Source organism: Molothrus ater, chromosome 3 (assembly GCF_012460135.2).
Source record: "Molothrus ater isolate BHLD 08-10-18 breed brown headed cowbird chromosome 3, BPBGC_Mater_1.1, whole genome shotgun sequence".
Classification (NCBI taxonomy): Eukaryota; Metazoa; Chordata; class Aves; order Passeriformes; family Icteridae; genus Molothrus; species Molothrus ater.
The window spans coordinates 69,393,783-69,412,936 of record NC_050480.2 but is presented as its reverse complement, the minus strand read 5'-3'; the positions used below and the strand labels follow the sequence as shown (position 1 = coordinate 69,412,936).

General features: G+C 41.6%; 1 protein-coding gene and 1 long non-coding RNA gene across 3 annotated transcripts in view; one reads left to right on the top strand and one right to left on the bottom strand.

The window, feature by feature from the left end:
* The window catches only part of PDSS2 (decaprenyl diphosphate synthase subunit 2), a 126,407-nt gene that overhangs the window by 106,365 nt on the left and 888 nt on the right, over nt 1-19,154 (bottom strand). The window contains exons 2-5 of one of the 2 annotated variants that reach the window (XM_036379955.2): nt 16,497-16,615; nt 9,019-9,131; nt 8,505-8,648; nt 3,727-8,413 (exon numbers count right to left, since the gene is read on the bottom strand). In XM_036379955.2, the coding sequence (XP_036235848.1) occupies nt 3,727-3,950 (224 nt within the window). In that variant the 5' untranslated portion in view covers nt 3,951-8,413; nt 8,505-8,648; nt 9,019-9,131; nt 16,497-16,615. Of the gene's footprint in view, nt 1-3,726; nt 8,414-8,504; nt 8,649-9,018; nt 9,132-16,496; nt 17,171-19,154 lie in introns of those variants that run through there. The other variant, XM_036379956.2, reaches the window with a different exon arrangement.
* LOC118684813 (uncharacterized) lies at nt 14,328-17,272 on the top strand. The gene is made up of 3 exons (XR_004979893.1): nt 14,328-16,162; nt 16,541-16,638; nt 17,056-17,272. It is a non-coding gene; the product is annotated as an uncharacterized LOC118684813 (long non-coding RNA).

The window sequence follows — 19,154 nt, the reverse complement described above, 5'->3', positions numbered from 1 at the left end:
TGTTTGCTTCTCAAGTGAAAAGGAGGTCATACAATCATGCACTGAAAAAGTTTTGCTTTAGTCCAGCAAAGCCTGAAGAGGAAAAATACCAAGAAACGCTAGTTTTGAGTAGCTGCTGAAGACACTTCATTATAACCAATCTTAAAGCTCTGAAAAACCATACAGTGACTCACAGCACTACAAACAGAAAGATCCAGTAGTAGTCAGATTGCAATTTTGTTTCCAGAGTATCCATTAGAGGCAAATATTTTTTTAATGATAGCATGTCTTTAAAGTATTCTTTGTTAATATTGTTTATACACCATTTTCCACTAAAAGATCACAGTGATCAATACAGGCTGCAGGGAATGAAGTGCAACATCTCCAGTAAACAGATGCTACATTATTCATTTCACAGATAAGTAAATGCAAGTATGAAAAATTAAGTGACTTGCTCTAGTCAGAGAGCCAAAAGCACAGCTGTGAATCTCATCCAGATACCCCAGCTTCCAATGATCCATTAACCACTAGACATTAGCCTTTCTAAAACAAAATGTAACCTTTTCCTCACATTTTGCCCTCCTTCTAACAAGTCTGGCAAAACTAGTACAGGGGCTGCTCACGTGGCTGACTTTTAAGAAACCAAAATCTTAGAAATAAACCAAAAATTATTAAAATATAAGCTCAACTTTACCAGATGGATTACAGAACTCCCAAACCCATCACTGCAGGGTTCAGTTACCTGTCTCTGCCCTTCCAAGAGGAGGGTCAGCAATAGCTCTCAGATTAAAAGCTGCTGGCCAGACACAAGCTTGGTGGGAGGTATCAGGGTCACACATCATCCCAGAAGAACACCTGCTGCAGTCCTGATTCACAGCAGGCACTTACACCCAGGAGCTGCCAGTGCTGCATCCAAACAAGAGGAAGAAATGGATGGGATCATCAGGGAAACGTATACTGGCCCAACAGCTGCTTCTCCACATGTCCTGTCTGACATGCACAGATACCTTTCAGCTGCCTTCTTCAAGGCTCTCGGCACAGGCATTGCATTGCAACAGCCTAGTGAGCCAAAGCTTGGCAAAATGTTAAAAACACTCATCAACACCCTGGTTACACTAAAGGCTTTCTGTGTGGTGGCACTTATGTCCTATGCTGTCTCAGCTCAGAACTTATTCCATGCAGACAAGCATTGATAGGGAACCCACTACTTTAAGAAACCTTTAATGGTCTCAGGAAGACTTCAAAAGCTGGCAAAGCCTTTAGGCAGGAAGGGAGGGTAGACACAAAACCACTGATGACAAAATTCCACCAGTCAATGATGATTAAAGAAAATTGTTTAGACCTGACAGCAAACAATCAATTTGATTGTCACCACTTATAACCTCAAAAATAAATGAGTAGAAACTTGAGAAACAGCACATGCAACTAATCAATTTTACAGCACATATTTTTCAGTAGTTTCCACAAATACAAAAGTCTCCTTAAATGCTGGAGTACTTCTCAGATATATATAGCATTTACTCACTCAGAGTCTCAAAGATTAGAGTTCCAGAACATATCAATCACTTAAGTATTTTTTTAAAAAACACCAAATAAACATTTTAGATACCCTTGCTTTAAAACAGTTGTCTGAACACACAACAGGAAACCTTTATTACTTTTTTAGAATGAGTAATGAGACAGATTTAAAAGTATTAAAAAAAATCTTAGTATTGAAAAATCATTACCTGTTTCCTAAATTGCTGTGATAAGTCAGAGCATAGATCTCTGATTCAAAACTAAAATCACTCACGTTTACATTGAAACATACAACACTTAAATCTCAGAAATGAATTATCAAGATCATTGAGGAAGCATATGGTCAAATTTCACCTTATTGCAACATCACACCATAAAACAAGGTGTGCAAGGTACAATTTGTGCATTACTGTGGGTGTACTAAAACTTGTCAGCAGGATATTAACTCTTCTTACAACACAAAGGTCAAGGCCATTTTGAAATCCATCTGCAACAAAGCCCTTGGAAATACCAGTGAAACCAAGTAAGAAGGTCCAAAGTAAGGGCTCAGGGTTTCAGTTTTATGTGAGTAAATACTTCTTCTTTCCAGCACAACACATCAGTTTAGTAGTGTACTCTGAAACATATATGAATTTTTAAAATGAATGTCTTTAATCCTGCTGAGCCTGGGCATGAGTATATCCCTACTGCTGTTCCACAAGCCACAGGCTTACAGAATTAACCCTGAAGCAGCCCACTTAAAATAATAAAAAACCCCAACAAACCCTTACAACATCACAGCTCCACCACAAAATTTCCAACCATGCCCCAAAATTCTGCATTTAAAATTCCCAAACAAACCAGCAACTCTACCACACGTTGAACAGGCACTCTAAAGTTCCACTTTAGCACTGCAGGCCTCTGTGACACTTCTGTGACTGCAGTGCAAACTTCAGAGCCCAAACACATTGTGCTTCACTCCTTCTATTCCCTCCATTCCATCAACTGACCTTACAATGACAGAAGAGCATTTTCTTCTCATCCCTCCCCTTTATCACAACCTTCAGTTATAAAAACTTCAACAAAATCCCCTCCACCACCATTTTCTAAAGTCAGGTATTTTCCATTTTTATTAACAATTTCATTTCTTTCTTGCAGAAAAGTCTACTCAGTGCCAATGTCTAAATCCCCCTTCCTCAAAATAATGTTTCTCTAAAAAAGCTGTTTGTCCCCTGTACTCATTTTGTTCACTCAAGACAACCAGATTTAGACAGAGAGCTTGAAAACAAATCTTGTTTTTGTATCGTTACAACACTGTGGATTTGCCAAGGACCACTAAAGAGCTACAATTTCCAACAAATGCTCATTTTTGTCTTACACCTGTTAAAAAATACTGTGCATACTAAACTTGGATTCAATTAATGTTGCTATAGCTGCAGTTATAGCAAACACAGATCAACCAAACAAAAAACACCAAAAACTCCAAAACCAAACAAAAATCACAACCAAAACACTCAAATCCACAACCAAAAGTGAAAAATTGCCCTTTTATTCTTCCACTTCTATTTTTTCGGAAAATTGCACTTTTATTTTTTCCTTCGTTTTGGTAAGCATCTGAAGTTTTATTGTATAAAAAACTCACTGCCAATCAGTTCTTGTTTTACAGTCAAAGAAAACCTGCTCAACAATCCAAATTTCTGCTTGTGGCAGGAATGCAAGACTTCCATTAGTATGCCTTAAGAATGAAAGAGTGGATACACTGCTTAGCAACCCTAAAATACTCAACCCACAAAAACTTGCAGCTCCCAGCTGGATGTTCCAAAACACTTGGTAACAAAATACACAATTCCGAGAAGGGTTATTCCGAGCTTTTAAACTGAGTAGTCTCTCTGCTTTTTCCCTTGCTTTCCTTGCAATATAGTTCTCAATTATAACAGAACACAACACTGTTAGCGAGGCAGCCGCACTTACTTTTCAAGGGAGTTTTCTTTTTTTTTTCCCCCGCACCGCACGGGGGAAGCGCCGCACGTGGCGACACAAGGAAGCAACTTCCGAATGACAGCGGATAACCGCGGGGAAAGCCTGTCACGGCAGGGAACCGAGGATCCCGGAGCGGAGGCGAAACCTCCCGCCCCCGGGGCAGCCTTGCCCTGGGGACACCCCTCTCACGGCACGAAGCCCACAACTTCCCAAGAGCTCTGCCGAGGCTCCCAGCCCCGCCGTGCCCCCACGGCTCCCACCGGCGCTTACCGGGCGGTGTCGAGCAGCGGGTGCTTGGTGCCCACCAGCTTGCGGACCTGCATGGCGATGTTGCTGAGCTCGTCGCTCAGCAGGCACCGCAGGCTCATGAAGGACGTCGGGTACCCCACGATCTTCTCGGCCTCCGACACCACCTGGCTCCAGGGCGGGCCGCCCGAGGACAGGCACCGCAGCCCGCCGCCGCCGACCCCGCGCCGCAGCAGGGCACCCCACATGCCGCCTCCCCGGGGACGCTCCGCTCTCCCACTGCGAGCTCTGGCGGGGCCCCGCACGCCGAGCGGTCGCGGACGAGTCCCGCTGCCGGAGGAGCGCCCCGGCTGTGTCCCGGCCGGCCCTGCCCGTACCCCGCGTTCCCCCCAGAGGCAGCGGACGGAGCGGGCTCATTGTGCCCTGGGGGCGGCCATCTTGGGCGTCGCAAAGCAGGGCGCGCCGTAAAGCGAGGGCGGCGAGGCGGGCGCTCTGGTGCCTGCAGGCAGCGAGTGGTGCCCGCTGTCCTCCGCCTTCAGACATCGCGGGGGGAAAGCGCCGCCGCTTCTCTTCCCGCTCTGTCCTTATGCTCTCCCAGAGCCGTGGCGGAGGGTCCCGCTGGAGGGGGAGCGCTCTCCGCGGCTGGTCTGGTGCCCCACAGAGAGGGAGGTGATCTGCCTGCGCCCGGGGTTGCTGCGGGGACCAGCGGGAGAGAGAGGTCAGGTCCCACCTAAAGTGTTTGGCCCGTAGTCTTTGTAATATGTTACCCAGGGAGGCGGTGGAAACACCAACCGTGGGTGTGTTCAGGTGGCACCTGGATCTGCATTGATGTGGTTTGGGGGCGACAGTGCTGCTTTGATGCTCGGACTGACGGCTGATGTTCTGATCTAGACGGGCTTTTCCAACCTTGATGATCCTATACTTCTATAATTACAGTGTGTGGGCATTCTTTTTTTCCTCTTCCCGGAGTTGTCTGGGGCATGCCATCAACAGCCCTTATTTACTGCGTCCTCTTGCACTGTAGCTGTGCTGTATGGTGCTCTGCTGTGAGCCAGCCAAGGGGCTTATGAACAGCCTCCTTGGGAGCTGAGGAGGTACTTTCAACCAAACACTGATCAAAAGGGACAGCTAATTTTGAGTGTCCAAGTGAAGACCTCAGGGTCCCACAGTTCCGCAGAGGGGGCTGCTGTATATTGTGTAGTTTCCTTAATTCTGGGCACAGCTGTCACCAATGCCTCTTTGCAGGTACCTGCCCCCAAAACTTTTGTGAATTTGGAGAATAGACTTAACAGAGGGGAAAAATTCACTGGCCATCTTCAGAAATTGGGTTCAAGTGACTTCCTCCTTCTCCGAAGGAAGATTATGATGTGTTCTGTCTTTACAATCACTGACATCCATTCCTTCTATATCTTCAAGGCTTTGTTGCAACAAATCAGGCAAAATTTTGAGGAGAAAACTGTTCTGTTGACTACATTCCTGTTGAAAAGGAGGGTGTTACATTTCTTATCCTTGGAAATACAAGATACAGATCACTTTCTTTTGTTTGCATTATTTAAAGAGAATTACATTGAAGGATACTACTGTAAAAGAAGATGCAAATAGAAAACAATCCCATCACAAAGAAAGATGTCTAGGAAAGCACAATATAACTCTTACAGTTGCAAGGGAGAAGCTGCTAAAGAGGAACACACTTACCCTGTGTTTCAATAACTATAAAAATATGTTTATTGTTCTGACACCTGAGACAACTCCAAAATTCTAAATGGTACTATCCTAAGGAAGGGCTTTGACTGTGGACTCAACAACACCTGGACATGCCTGTGGCATCTCATAAGTGACCTCTCCCAATGGAGAGGGGAAAAACCTCTCCAGAGAAATAGAGAAAACCCATGAGAACTGGAAAGGTAACTTAAGAGTTAATTTTCTGGTGTCAAATCTTTACTTTCTGTGCTGCCTGTCTCTGAGAGAATAAAGCTTTGCTTTGCAGGAGCTGCCACTGAGGCAGTTTCCTTAGCTGGTGTCACAGAACAAACTGTTGCTAAATAGGGAGTTTCAGCTCATAAACACAGGTTTAGAAATGACAGAATGCAGTGGCATGTTTCTGTGCAGAAAGCCTAAGTTAATGAAAATTGCCGGAGGGATGCACTTAAGAGGAGCTACTAAGGCACCTCATCCTGTAACAGTGACAAGTTCCTTGATTCATTTCCTGAGCCATATCCATTCTTGCACTTAATGTGGTTAGTGTTCTGTGAAAAACTTAACATGATTATACAATTAAAGTCTGCTTAAAATAATACATAAACTGGGGAGAATTAGGGTTCTATGGGCAATAAACCTACCATTTCCTAATGTGCGAGACTTTAACTTTTTAAATTTGCTGGTTTTTATGTTATTCTGAAAATCTGAATGCCTCTGCACTCTTTATGTAGAATTCTTCTAAGTCCAAGTGATTTAGAACTAGGGCAAGACCCTTGATATCCACAACACTGCACACTATCACTAGGGCTTCCTCAGGATTCACCATCAGTAGGTTGATGTTCCTTAAAAACAGCAATCGTTAGAGGAATAAAGCAAATATTTTGTCAGTAATTTTCCATCTTTTTTTTTATTATTTCTTGACCACAGAGACTCTTTGAGAAGATTGTACTGTAATACCTAAGGACTTTCTGACTCTCACTCTCAGCCCAATGCCTTCCTCCCTCTCCCTTCTCTTAGCAGCCTAAGAGTCTTACTTCAGTAGTTGATTTTTGACTCCTGGTCCAAGTTCATAGTTTCTTTTTCCCAATATCCTCACTTCTTTGCTTCAGTCCCACACACCATCCCTACAGGCTACTGTTCTTTCAATCTTGTCACAGCCTTCTTGTTTCACCGTCAATAATCCTCTTGTCTGCATAGCCTGCGTCCTAATCATAGGCTCTTCTTATTATATGTGTTTATGGGTGAGACCTTCCAAATCCTTGGCAAATCTTTTGCCAAATTTCAGGTTTAGAGCATGGAGAGTTTCTCAGTCATGCAACCTAATGATATTTTTTAACACAAGGAGAATGTATTTTTTTGCTAACCTCATTTTTCAAACTGAGTGTACTATTTTAAAAATCAGCTTCAGGCTGGCACACCAATCACAGGAAAAAATCATTACAAATTAGCTAATATTTGACAGTTACCAGCATCAAAAGCCAGGGCCTTATAATAGGCAATGATGGACCAACTTACCCATAGGCATTGCACTGCCTGTTTCTGAAACAGAGCTTCTCAGTTTTCCTCTCAAAAAAACCCTATCAGAAGCAAAAGTATGATGTACTTACCATATCATAAGTTGTGTACAAAACCACATGCTTTTTTTCTTTTTTTTTCTTTGCTCATTTCCCCTCAGGATTGGAGAGAAAAATGTGCACTATTTCAAGAACTTCAGTGACTGTACAATAGACATGTCTATTTCTTTAGAGTCTTAAGCAAAGAAGAAAACTGAAACTCTTTTTTTTTCTGTATCAATTGACTTTTTAAAGCCTCCCCAGGAGGAGAAAGGAGCCACTGGAGGGGGCCAGTATCAAAGCTGAAGAACAAAGATGACAGGTCAAGAGACACTTCTGTTTACATCAGCATGCTCTGGACCAATGTACCAGAGAATACATCAAAGCCACTACTAATGCCAGCTCTGAATCTCTTTGCTAGCAAATGAAATGTGGAAATGTTTTCCTGACTGCCATCTAAAGTAAAACAATTGCAAAGCACTCTTGTTTGATTGGGAACATTTGAACTTTCAATTTTTCATAGTTACCCTGGCCTTATTCAGAACAAATGATGTTTATAGGAGAATGAGACTAGCGATGTTATATATTGTAGTAACTGTAACCTGTCTACATGACCAAATCTTCTAAATGCTGCTTAATTTTTTAATATGTTAAATCCCAGGTGCACTCTAAGACTGTTTACAAAAATAAAAGTGAACAGAAATATGCCTGTTCCTTCCAAAGCACCCGTTTAGTTGTTGATCCCACAAACACCCATTCCCCCCCTCACCTTTCCCTCCTCCCAAGAACTGATTTACTCCATGGCATCCTGGGAAAGCAGAGAGTTATGATCATTTCTATTTTGGAAGTCAGGAGGTTTAACACAGAGGTTGTGTGATTTGTCCAAGGCTTTGCAAAAGCCCTAAGGCAAACTGAGAAAAGAATCCACTTCTCTTGACCTCCTTGTCTGTGCCTTGTCTGCAAGGCTGCCTGTCTTCCTAGCAGCTGACAGAACTACCGACAAGGGCGAAGGCCGTATTGATCCTGTAGTTAGACACTGAAAAAACACCATCATTTAGCATCAGTTGGTTCCAGTAGGAGTCACGTCCCTTTGACAGATTTTGACACTTAGAAGTATTAATTTTTAAGTCTAATTATACCTACTGTAATACCAATATCAGAATTTGATACGTTGCTGGTAAATGATTGGTAACAAATGCAAAAGATTTTTTCAAAACAAGTAAATATAGCTGTCACACATAGGGATGCTTTGCCAGAGAAGGTGTATGTAACTCTTTTCACCCTGCACACCAGGCTCAGGGGTAGAGTAGCTCATCAGGGATACCATAGCTCATCGGTACATGGCACAGATGGAAAGCCAAAGATCCCACTGGGTCTCAGCAGTGCCACACGGGCAGTGGGACAAACCCCTCCTGTGCCCTCAGAATGCAGCTGCCTCCTCACTGGCTCATCAGTCAGCACTGCAAAAGAAATCAAAATCAATTGAAATCCCCCCATTTCAGCAAGCTGAGTATGAACACGAGTAGGCGAGTGTGCAGCTTGATAACGCACCCCCTTCGTAGAGTCACTATTTGTTCACCTCCCCATCCAATTTCCATTGTGAGAGCCTCTCAGGCCATCTCTCTGATGGGCAGTGCTTCACTCAGGGGAATTTGGACAGACACTCAGAACAGCAACATTTTGGAGCCGAGTAATCTACAATAGAAGGAAGAGGAAGATAAGCGCATTGTTAGTTTCTGCTCATACGCAATCAGAGCAGACAAAACATCCATCATTCTGTACAATATTAGTCTTTAAATATTCAGCTTTATCAGTTCCCCCATTCCTAATCCATCATTAACCACCCCTTAAGTCTCAGCTGATTAGCCCCACCTCTGCAGCTCAGCAAACCATTAACTATTTATTATTTGTATTTAATTGAACATCAGTAGCGGTAGAAAACTCCAACCAGACACATTTCAGAACCAGAACAAAGGAGATCATCCCCTGCCTAAGGAATTCATGTTTTGGACAAGAGTGAAGTGCAGCAAAGAGGAAGTGACAGCCATGCTGAACAAAGGCTTACCCTCTATTAAATTCCCCATCACACAAATTTCTAGATTTTCTGTGGATTTATTTTCAATGAGTTCCATCTCCTTTCCCTTAAAATCAGAGAAGATTATGGGATTTCGGAGGGTCCTGCAAGAAAAAAATGGTATTTTTTATGTTAGGTGAAAAATGATTTGAAAAACTCTACCTAAATCATGGAACAGTTATCAGGTAGTGATATAAACTAGGGATTATAGTCATAGGAAACTGGCAAACAGACACAACATGCACATTTTATGTGGACTTAAATAAATAGAAATGGATTTCTCAGTTAAAATGCTTACTTCTTGGGGATTATATATATGTAATTTATGAAGTGTTATTTATATTTTGCTGGTTTCTATTCACATGCATAATCAAAACATAAATACAATTCTAAATGTTTGGGGTTTTTTTCTGCTGGTAGTCCTGGGTTTGGACACATTTTTCTTTCTTTCTCTTTTTATTACTTAGAGTGGAAGCTAAGGCTGGCTGCGCATTTCCTCTGAAGTAAATTTTGTAGAAGAAATCAGTGTCTTTGTTACCTCCACCTGGGTTTCTGTGCCTTTCTATTTGTGAGTCCCCTTTGAAACATGCCTGAAAGATCCAGTTCCCAAGAAAGCCACTACCCACTCCCTGAGCAGAGCTGCACAGCATGAACACTCCACACCAGAGACTCGGCACTGGCTTGCTTGCTGTTTACTGATCAACTTTAAAGCCCAGAGCACTGGAGGAAAGTTTTCTAAGGGACTTCTCTACCCCTGTGCCCTCTCACTGCCTTGCTACCAGGTGGAGAGTAATGCCTGTCTGGGAACCAAGCTCAATATATGAAAGTGAACATGGATGACACAGAAAATGTTTTTTCAATTTGAGTTGGAAAACTCAAGTTGAAACCATTTGAATCCATCCTTGCAATTCTGTGTCTGAACAAAATAACGTATTTTAAGTAGCACTGACTAAATGGCTTTGAGGAAATTAAAAAGCTATCCATCTATAATATACTGTGCTAATTATATTCTTTACCCCAGTCTAGGTAAATGCTTCTGTTAAAAATAGGTATTTTCCAATACTATTCCCTCTGCTTTTGAATTTATCCTGATGCCAGTCTGTTGGAGACAAAAGTGATGACTTTCAGGGTACAAGGGGTGATGCATTTATATTTACCTAGCACTCGATTCACTTGCATCTGTTCTCCTTTTAATCCCTGTAATTAAAATGCCTGCCTGCCTCTTCAGTACATGCTCTAAAATAGTTCATATTTGGACATCACAGCAATCATAGTTGCTGCTGCAGAAGGACAAGAGGAAGAACAATTGACTTAGGCCAGCACAGTTAAGTAACGTATGCAAGGGATAACATAAGCTACTAATGCAAAATAGATATGAGAGCATTGACTCAGATGAAAGGAACATTTAAAGTAGTACAGCCTGTCTCCCATAAGAGCCAGAATGAAATGATTCAGGCAATAGTTGAGAAATGATGCAAATATGGAGAAATAAGTTCTGTGGTATGTCCACCCAACTTCCACCTGACTGCACTTTGGGGACTTCTTGAGCCAGATGCTCTGTCAAGTCCATCATGTTTTATAAATGAACATGGAGTGATTTCTCAGATCATCCAAGTCTGGCTTTTTCAAGCTCTTCTTTGAATCTGTTTGGACCTATTTCCCTCCAAACTTCCTGTGGACACTGTGTTCCCCAGTTTTTTTTAATGTGTTATGTGGAAGAACCCCACTTCATTTAATTTATTTTAAGCTTCCTATCCACAGTCAGAACCAATGAGGAATGCCCAAACTAGTCTAAAATAATCTTGAACAACATCTCCATCCATTTCTGTTTTATTAATTCCCCTTGTCTTCCTTCTTTCCTCTGTAATGCCCTCTTTCTTTTTTCCTAATTTCTGGAGGCTGTCACAAGCTCTAAAGGCATCTAATTTACAAATGCATGTCTATCACATAGCAAAATTCAAATGATTGAAAGCACAGCAGTCCTTCAGGGACACAGTCTTCTGCAATGATGTCACTTACTTGTAAGTTTAGTCTTAAACTTTGACACCTCAGTTGCTTTCTGAGCTCTTGAATGACAGTGACCTGATTTTCAGAGGTGCTTAGCACCCACCAGGTCTCCAGGGGAGCTGCAGGCACTCCACAAGCACAAGAGAACACTTTTATGCAAAGCATTTGCCTGACTCTGGGCACTCAAGTATTAAATTGTTACTCTGGATTCAGCTTCACAGTGTAGTGACACAGGAAATCGTCAGCCCTGGAGTGAAATTAAGAGCCTTAGGACTGGCAGTACAACCCTTACTTATGGTGATTTAAGGTAAGTAGTACTCTTTAATTAAATATTCCTAAATGTGAATCTTCCCTTTTTTTTTTTTTTTTTTTTTTAGGATCAGTGGCAAATGCTACAGAGAAGAATCATCCTACAAGTTTTACATACTATAAATGTACAGATTTGCTATATCAGGAGTCCTGCTGGAACATCTGATTTTCAGCTTTGTATCTGTTTCCACAGTAAAACACCAAAACTTCAACTTACATTTTCACCTGCACAATCATCTAATAGATACACTTTCCATCTACCCTATAATTTTTTCTCTTTCTCTGTTCCTCTCTTGGAACTTGTTCAGACCTATTCTCTAGCCAAAAGTGGGTGGGTTTCTTTTCCTTCAGTGTACTCTTCTTTGCATTTCTTTTTGCTTTCTCACCACCTTTCTATGTGTCAGCCTTGTTCCATTTCTTCTCCCCAGTGGCATTCAGAACTCCTGCTACTTTCATATACTCTCACCATTTTAAGCTGCTTTCCCACATGCTGCCTTTCACGGAACACCTTCCATCCACTGATTTCCAAAGCACAGATGCTTGTTCGCTTTCCATGATGGCAACAACAGCTCTAAAGGAAACATATCGTTTCCCCTCCTGCAATTCATGCACAAATGCCTGGCATGTGCTGCCTGGAGAAAGCCTTTCAACTTTGAATTTCCTTGCTTTTGTGGAATCTGTGAAAAAGTCTGATAAATTACAGCTTTGGCAGTTATTTCAAATAACTTTATTTGCAGCCAGCTGAGGTAAAATCTGTCAGTGGTGCCATCCTCGTGTTCTTTCAAAGGTTGTTGGTGTTTCATGAGGGAGCTCAAAGTCAAGCTGGTTCAAAGGGAGGCTCACATTTCATTTTTTTCCAGGAAGGGTAGCTTACACATTCTAATGGTGACAGGACTGTCTTACAAGACATAGGAGCTGAGTTCTAGTTGAGGCCATGAGTCTCTTCCAGTACATGTGTTTTGTCACTTTATCTCTCGCCTGATGATTTCTCATTTGTGAAACAGCTGTAATACTAACTGGTAGCTGTAATATTAGTTAACAACAGACAAGAAGACCCCAACTAATCATATGGGTGGCAAGGTTTTGGAGTTGGCCTTGGACCTGGTTTTAGTGTTGGCAGTTTGGGCAAGGCCAGTGAACCTCAGTCTGCATCTCCTCTCACCATGGCTCAAGAGACACGAGGTGTGACACACAGCTTGCAGCAGGCCACTTCTCACATTGTCCTGAGGGCCAAGAGGAAGAAATTATACAGAGCCTTGGCTTTGTAAGCCACTGCTGCCTGAGCTTGCAGGAACTGTGGTGCACCTGGGGACCTCTCATGATACTCAGAATAAACACCAGCATGGCAGGGGTTTGCCATGTGCATGAGCAGGACTTCAGTGCATGCTAATGAAAATAAGCACGGTGTTCCTGACCCTCTACTCCCAGAAGCTGTCCAAAGGTGAAGTCTCGTGGGAAGCCTTTGCTGAGCCATCTGGGTGGATGGAAGCTGTATGTGACTGTCTCACATCTACACCCTCTGGTGACCTGAAAACCAGTAGTGAGAACATGTCAATTCTGCTCTAGCCAGTAGCACTGTGAAAAGGAATCGATAACCACACTGGACTTCAAGAACCTTGGATGGAGAAGGATGATCATCTTTTAGGGCAAAAGATCCTGCCTGTGTAGAAAAGGATTCTTAGGACTGTCTTTGAGCAAAATCTACTTATGGTAAGAGACATAGATTATTATCATTAATGTTACATGCATTATTTAATTAGGAGAAGCCACACAGTTAATGAAAACAAAATATTTCCAGCTAATAGTATTACTAATTACCTAAAAGATCATGAATCAAAACAAATTTAATAAGATGCAGGAGAAAAGGCTGACAAGAATCTCATGAATTTCAGCAAAGAAATGCGAAATCCTGCACGCAGATCCGAACAATATTTGTGGTAACAAAGCTGGGGAAGCAGGTAAAAAGCAGCCTTGCAGGGAAGGCCCTGGGGACCCTGGTATTCAACAATCTGAACAGGAGCCAGCAGTGCTGCCTTGCAGCAAAGATTCCTGGGGTGCATTAGGAAGAGCACTGCTGGCAGGTTAATGGATGTGATCCTTCCTCTCTACTCAGCTCTGGTGAGACACACCTGGACAGCTGGGTCAAGATCAGAGCTCCACCATGTCAGAGAGACATGGACACACTGGAACAAGGACAGTGGAAGGCCATGGAGATGATACAGGGACTGAAGCATCTGAGAGGCTGAGACATTTGAGATTGTTTAGCAAGAAGAGAAGGTCCAGAGAATGTATGATCAATGTGTTTAAGTACCCGAATGAGGGGAGGGAAGTAGAAAAGACAGAACCAGGCTTTTCTCAGTGATAGGACAAGAGGCACATGGGCACAAATTGAAGTTCACCAAATTCCATGTAAACATAAGAAAAAGTTTGGTTTTTTTTCACTATGAATGTGGTCAAACACTGGAAGAGGCAGCCCAGAGACGCTATGGAACCTTCATACTTGATCAACACATGACTGGACACAGAACCAACCTGCCCTGCTCTGAGCAGCAAGGTTGGACTGTGTGATCTCCAGAGGTCTTTTCCAATCCCAGCAATTCTTTGATTTGCTAGGTGTGTGCCCTGTCCTAGTCCTGAATATATCTCTCTTATGCATGCCCAAGATATGTTTGGAAGTTTTGACAGACTTTTCACCACATCAATGTGAAGGCATTGCCACTGTATATTAGGATATGTAAAATTAATGTAAATATAACTGAGAAGATCAAGAGATTGAATCACATGTCATGTAGGATTCTGGTGGATGCTGGCAGGAAAACAAGCATTACAGTAGAAGAGTAATTGTCAAATAATGACATGTCAAAGCTCAACTTTTACCAACTCTAAATCATTTAGTATAGATGAGTGTAGTTCCCTTGACATGTTTCTTTGGGTCCTGGAAAGAAATGAATAACCTACTGTATCTTGTATATGCAATGCAGGGGGTAATTTGGACAAAATGATGTAATGTTTTTGAAAACATGACAAGAAAATTAAGGATGAAGAAACTCCAGAATGACTTTATGAATGAAAAGAACCTGCAATTGCTTTCCATCCCTTGACAGATGTTACTTAAACTGACATACTATATCATGCAACAAAGCTTACAGGGGAAATACAGGATTATGAGAAAATGTATAAACCACTATCATTATTGTAAAAAATTCTTTTATTCTACACAGAGAGACAAAAAGAGTAGGGATACTTTTTAGGAAGAACTTGATGTAGACTAAGTTACCAGTATTTTCAGGAATTAGCAAAATAATCTGTTTTTTAAAAAAAGAGTGAAGTTAAAAAGAAGGGAGAACTTTCTGCTGTATCCCAATCTCACACAATCTTTCCCCCTCTTCTCCTGCCATTGTAGCATCTGGAAGTCTTGCCTATTTTTAAAGTAAAACCAAGAAGACTCTCTCTTGCCTTCTTCTATATGGAGAAGTAAAATAACTAGAAGGGGAGGAAACAGTTGTTGTCAGGAAATGTTAGGTGAAGAAATGAATAAGCCTTGTCTATAAACATTCTCAGTTCGCCTTAGAGGGAGGTTTACATCTTAGGACTGTTGCAGGGAGCACAAGTCTCCACCCCTCACCAGTTCCCCGCTTTTGATGTGTGTAAAAAAACAGGGACACAGCACACATGGAGTGAGGAGGGTGCCTCAGTACCTCAGACCTTCTCCAAAGCAGCCTTTGGAGATCAGCATTTTAGGTGTCAGCACCAATGAAAGAAGAAACCCTCAAGAAAGTAGGGCTTAGTATATGCTCTTACCAACCTGTATGACAGACCAAGTAGAGCACCATTTTTGGACCAAAGGAAACTTCAAAAATTCACAAAGTCTCTTTTTAAAAGATTAATTTCATTCTGAAGTACAGACCTTAGCTGTAATGAAGCTGCAAACCCATAGTTTGTCACAGCCAAGTTCAAATCTGGTATAATGTATCTAAGATTTTTGCCCATCCATAGGTCCTTTATTTTTCTCTACCTGAGTTTTGGCATTGCATTCAATATGAAAGCATCACAGAAGAGTCACTGAATAACCAGAGTGGATAGACAGAGTGTAGCTGTAGACAGATGATAAAGATTTTTCCCCACAGTCAATACTGTGTCCGGGACATATTTTTACTAATTTGTTTTTTAACGTGTTGCTACCTTATAAAAAGGTTTAATATTGATTGATTTTTAATAGCATGGGTGTTCTGTTGTGCTAAAGACTTGTTCTTACTTACTTTTGTTGTAAAGAACATGAGAAAATAAACAGGAAACAAAAAGGCATTTTAACAGGACGCTTGGAAGTATTTAACAAAGAATGAAAGAAACAAGTTAACTTTTCTTTCTGTTTATCAAATTATGTGAGGATTCAGGCCAAAAGAGCAATTGTTATTAATAACATAATAAGTTAAATAAAGTTTCTCTCTTTTTGCCAGAAATTTCAAAAAGCATTAATGATGGTAAGGCACTGTCTTGCCATTAATTCATACAGATTTGACATTGATACCCTAAAGCAGCACAAAAAAAAAATATTCATCAATATTAAAATATCTCCAAACATTTCCAGACCTTTGTATTTGGAAAGCCGCCACTACTCCCATTTCAACTGCCATACTGAGTCTGCTTTGCAAAAGCTACCTCTTGACATTTTGCAGAACCACCTCTAATCGTCGAAGGAAGCTCTGGACTGAGATTAGTATCCACAGCAGAAAGGAATCTACAGACACTACTGTGTGCGAGTAATGCTGTGGGCGCTCGTCCAAGCTCAGGAACGAGTGGAATGTACCCCTTCTCCAAGGTATGGATGAAAAAACATCACTGAAGTGGAAGTGGGGTTTGGGTGGAACTGAAGCAAGAGAGAAGCTCATATATATGTTTTCCATGTGTATGAAAATGACTGTCTACTTATTAAAAAAATATATTGGGAGCCAATATTTTAATTATTCACTGCATTTATTTTCTTCTGATGGCATAAATAATCTATCATCTTAGCGTGCCAAACAAAAAGTCAGAGGAACATTTCCACTTCAAGTCAAACAAAAAAAAATATATAAACCAACGTAATGGAACTTTTCTGTGAACTCACATAATGAATTTCTTTGTTTAATTAAACACTTCAGCAAACCAAATACCTGAATTTAAATTGCTGTTTATTATGGCTTCCCCTCGGATACAGGTGAAAGACTGCATAGACATATGTTTTCCACGGTGACTGGCATTACCAAGCAACCTGATGGAGAGCTGACAACACCTTGGCAAGCAGAGAATAATAAGGTAAATTATCAGCAATATTAAGAGAACCCAGTTACGAGCCTCACCTTCTCTTTGGGCTGCGACGTTACTGGCTGTTACTTGGGGAAAAAAAAAAAATAGACAACAGCCTCCCTTTTTACCTTCAGCTTTCTCCCTGCGTGTGTGGGTGGACGTGAGGGTTTATACGTGCATAATCGCACGCAGACTGGTGCTTAAACACGTTTCGGTGTCCGAGGCTCCATGATGCGTTTCCCACCGCGCTGGGAAGGAGCGGGACAGGAGGGGGAGCTCTCGCCGCAGCCGCCGGGCGGGGATGCTGCTCCTCGGGCCGGGCCGGCGGGGCCGCGGCCCCTCCGCCTCCCGCCGGGCAGCACCGGGCTCCGGGGATGGTCCCGCTTGTCCCGGTCTTGCCTCTGAAAACCGGCACGTTGTTTCCAGAGTGGCCCCAGAGCACCGCTCGCTTGTTGCTGCTGCCTTCTAAAAACCTTTCGCTTTGAAGCCGTCGTGCTGCTTACATATTTAGCAGCTGGAAAAATCAGACCTGCTTGTTTATCTCGTCCTCCCCAGCAGGAAAAAACCGAGAAGAAATAGCTCATTAATAATATTAAAGAGACTTATGCATTAATAAAGGCCAAAATAAAGAACTTGGAGAAAAGTGTTTCTTTTGTGTTACCTAAAAAGCAGCTCTGGTATGGGGATAGATCCCCTTTTAAAACATTTAAACATTAATAAATAGAATATAAACAATAGAATATAAATTAAACCTGGGGTGATTTATTTTAGGCAACTCATTTGCACATGTAATTTTATATGATGCTTATTTTTCAGATGTCCAAATTACTGTGCTTGCAAAAAACCCAAGTGCAAATTCAGAGCTGGAAATAAATATGTGATAGAACAAAAATAAGGAGTTTGGTAAAACATGGAGCCTTGGGTGTAGAGCATGTGCTTGAGCAATGGAAGGAAAAGCTCAGGTACTTGCCATGACTTAGAGACCACCAGAAGGTGGACTCCCATAGTTTCTTCCCAACTTTAAAAGTGACCAAAAAGCCAACCAGCTTCAAACCCTTGAACCATCATGACAGCAAGAGACTTTCTCTACTGCACTGTAGTTAGAGCACACTGTCTAATAGAGTGTCTAATAGAGTGATTTTAAATCACGTTCAAAATTTCACAAGGAATTTGGTCTCATTAAACTCAGGAGTGAAATCTTCACTGATTCCCACATGATCAGGGTTTCCTCTTTGGCTGCAAACTGCTTACTGATACTACATACCCCAGTATCTCTGTCTCCTAAAATAAATCTGAGCAGTTCTACTGATCCAATATGTCACCTTTATTCACCTGTTTAAGATGTTTGCAGAATCCATATTGAGAACTACAGAAACAGGATTCTTTACTGAAAATACAGGTTCTTATACTAAAAATATGTGGTACTGCCACAGTTCAGTAAATGTGTTTAATGTTAGGGTGCCTGTAATGTAAATAGCAGATTTATTTTCTCATAACTTTTTGGAGATGTTCCGATCAATGCCATTGTATGTCTGACAAATGTGTGGCTTCCATAGATTCTGATATTCTGCCTCCCCTTATGAATTCACAAGTTACCACTAAAACCTGAAAGTGTTCTTTTTTGTTAGTCATTCCCTAACACTTAGTAACAAGTGGAATAATTAGATGGTTTCCAAAACTTATTTCAGTACCTCCGATGTGTGTCAGATAATGTCTGAGCACTCTAAATGCATGAACTTCTGTGTTGACAGCTGATGGTCCTCCATATGCTGCCACTAGAAGAACAACTTCCTAAGAATATGCAGTGTAATAATATGCAATACATAAAGGTAATAACATCTCTAGAAAAGTAGGAATCGTGACAGTTGCAGAAATAACCGGCTGTGAGATGGAGATATTATTATTAGGACACAGAGAGGTAGAACTTTTGTATCCATCCCAGTCCTACATTAAATACTGAGATAAACAGGGCATGTTTTAAGACTGTGGCTTTCATCTGGTGGTTGACAAGGTACTGGGGGACTGGAAGTTCTTTTTAAAGAGCTTACCAGAAGTAGCTGAGAAAACGAGCCTACTGTCAGGAGAAATAAGTTCACATCTCCATTCAAAAGTATGCAGAAAAATACTGTGACAAAACCCCAGCTGAATGCCGTTACTTTTGGTGATCAAGAAGTGAGAATCAGCATTCAGAACTGGTAGCAAAAGGGGTGGGAAGTGCTTCAATTTGCAGCCAAACCTTCAGATGCTAGTCAGGAAAACTGGAATGACAGACTTGATCCCGAAGAAAATTCATTCTGCTCTACTCACTGTAACCTGCTGTAGTCACATCACCTAGGCTTGCAAATACTTTCTGCAAAGTATCTTCCAACATTAAAGGAAGTTCTGTTTATGTTGGGAGTTTGAGATTAATCTTTTTGTCAGATTGTCGACTCAAACCTGTTAAATTTATGCAGTGCTTAATGAAACAGTGTCAGGGCTTTATTACGATACACATAGTAAGTGTTGAGAAGCAGTCCTCTGATGTT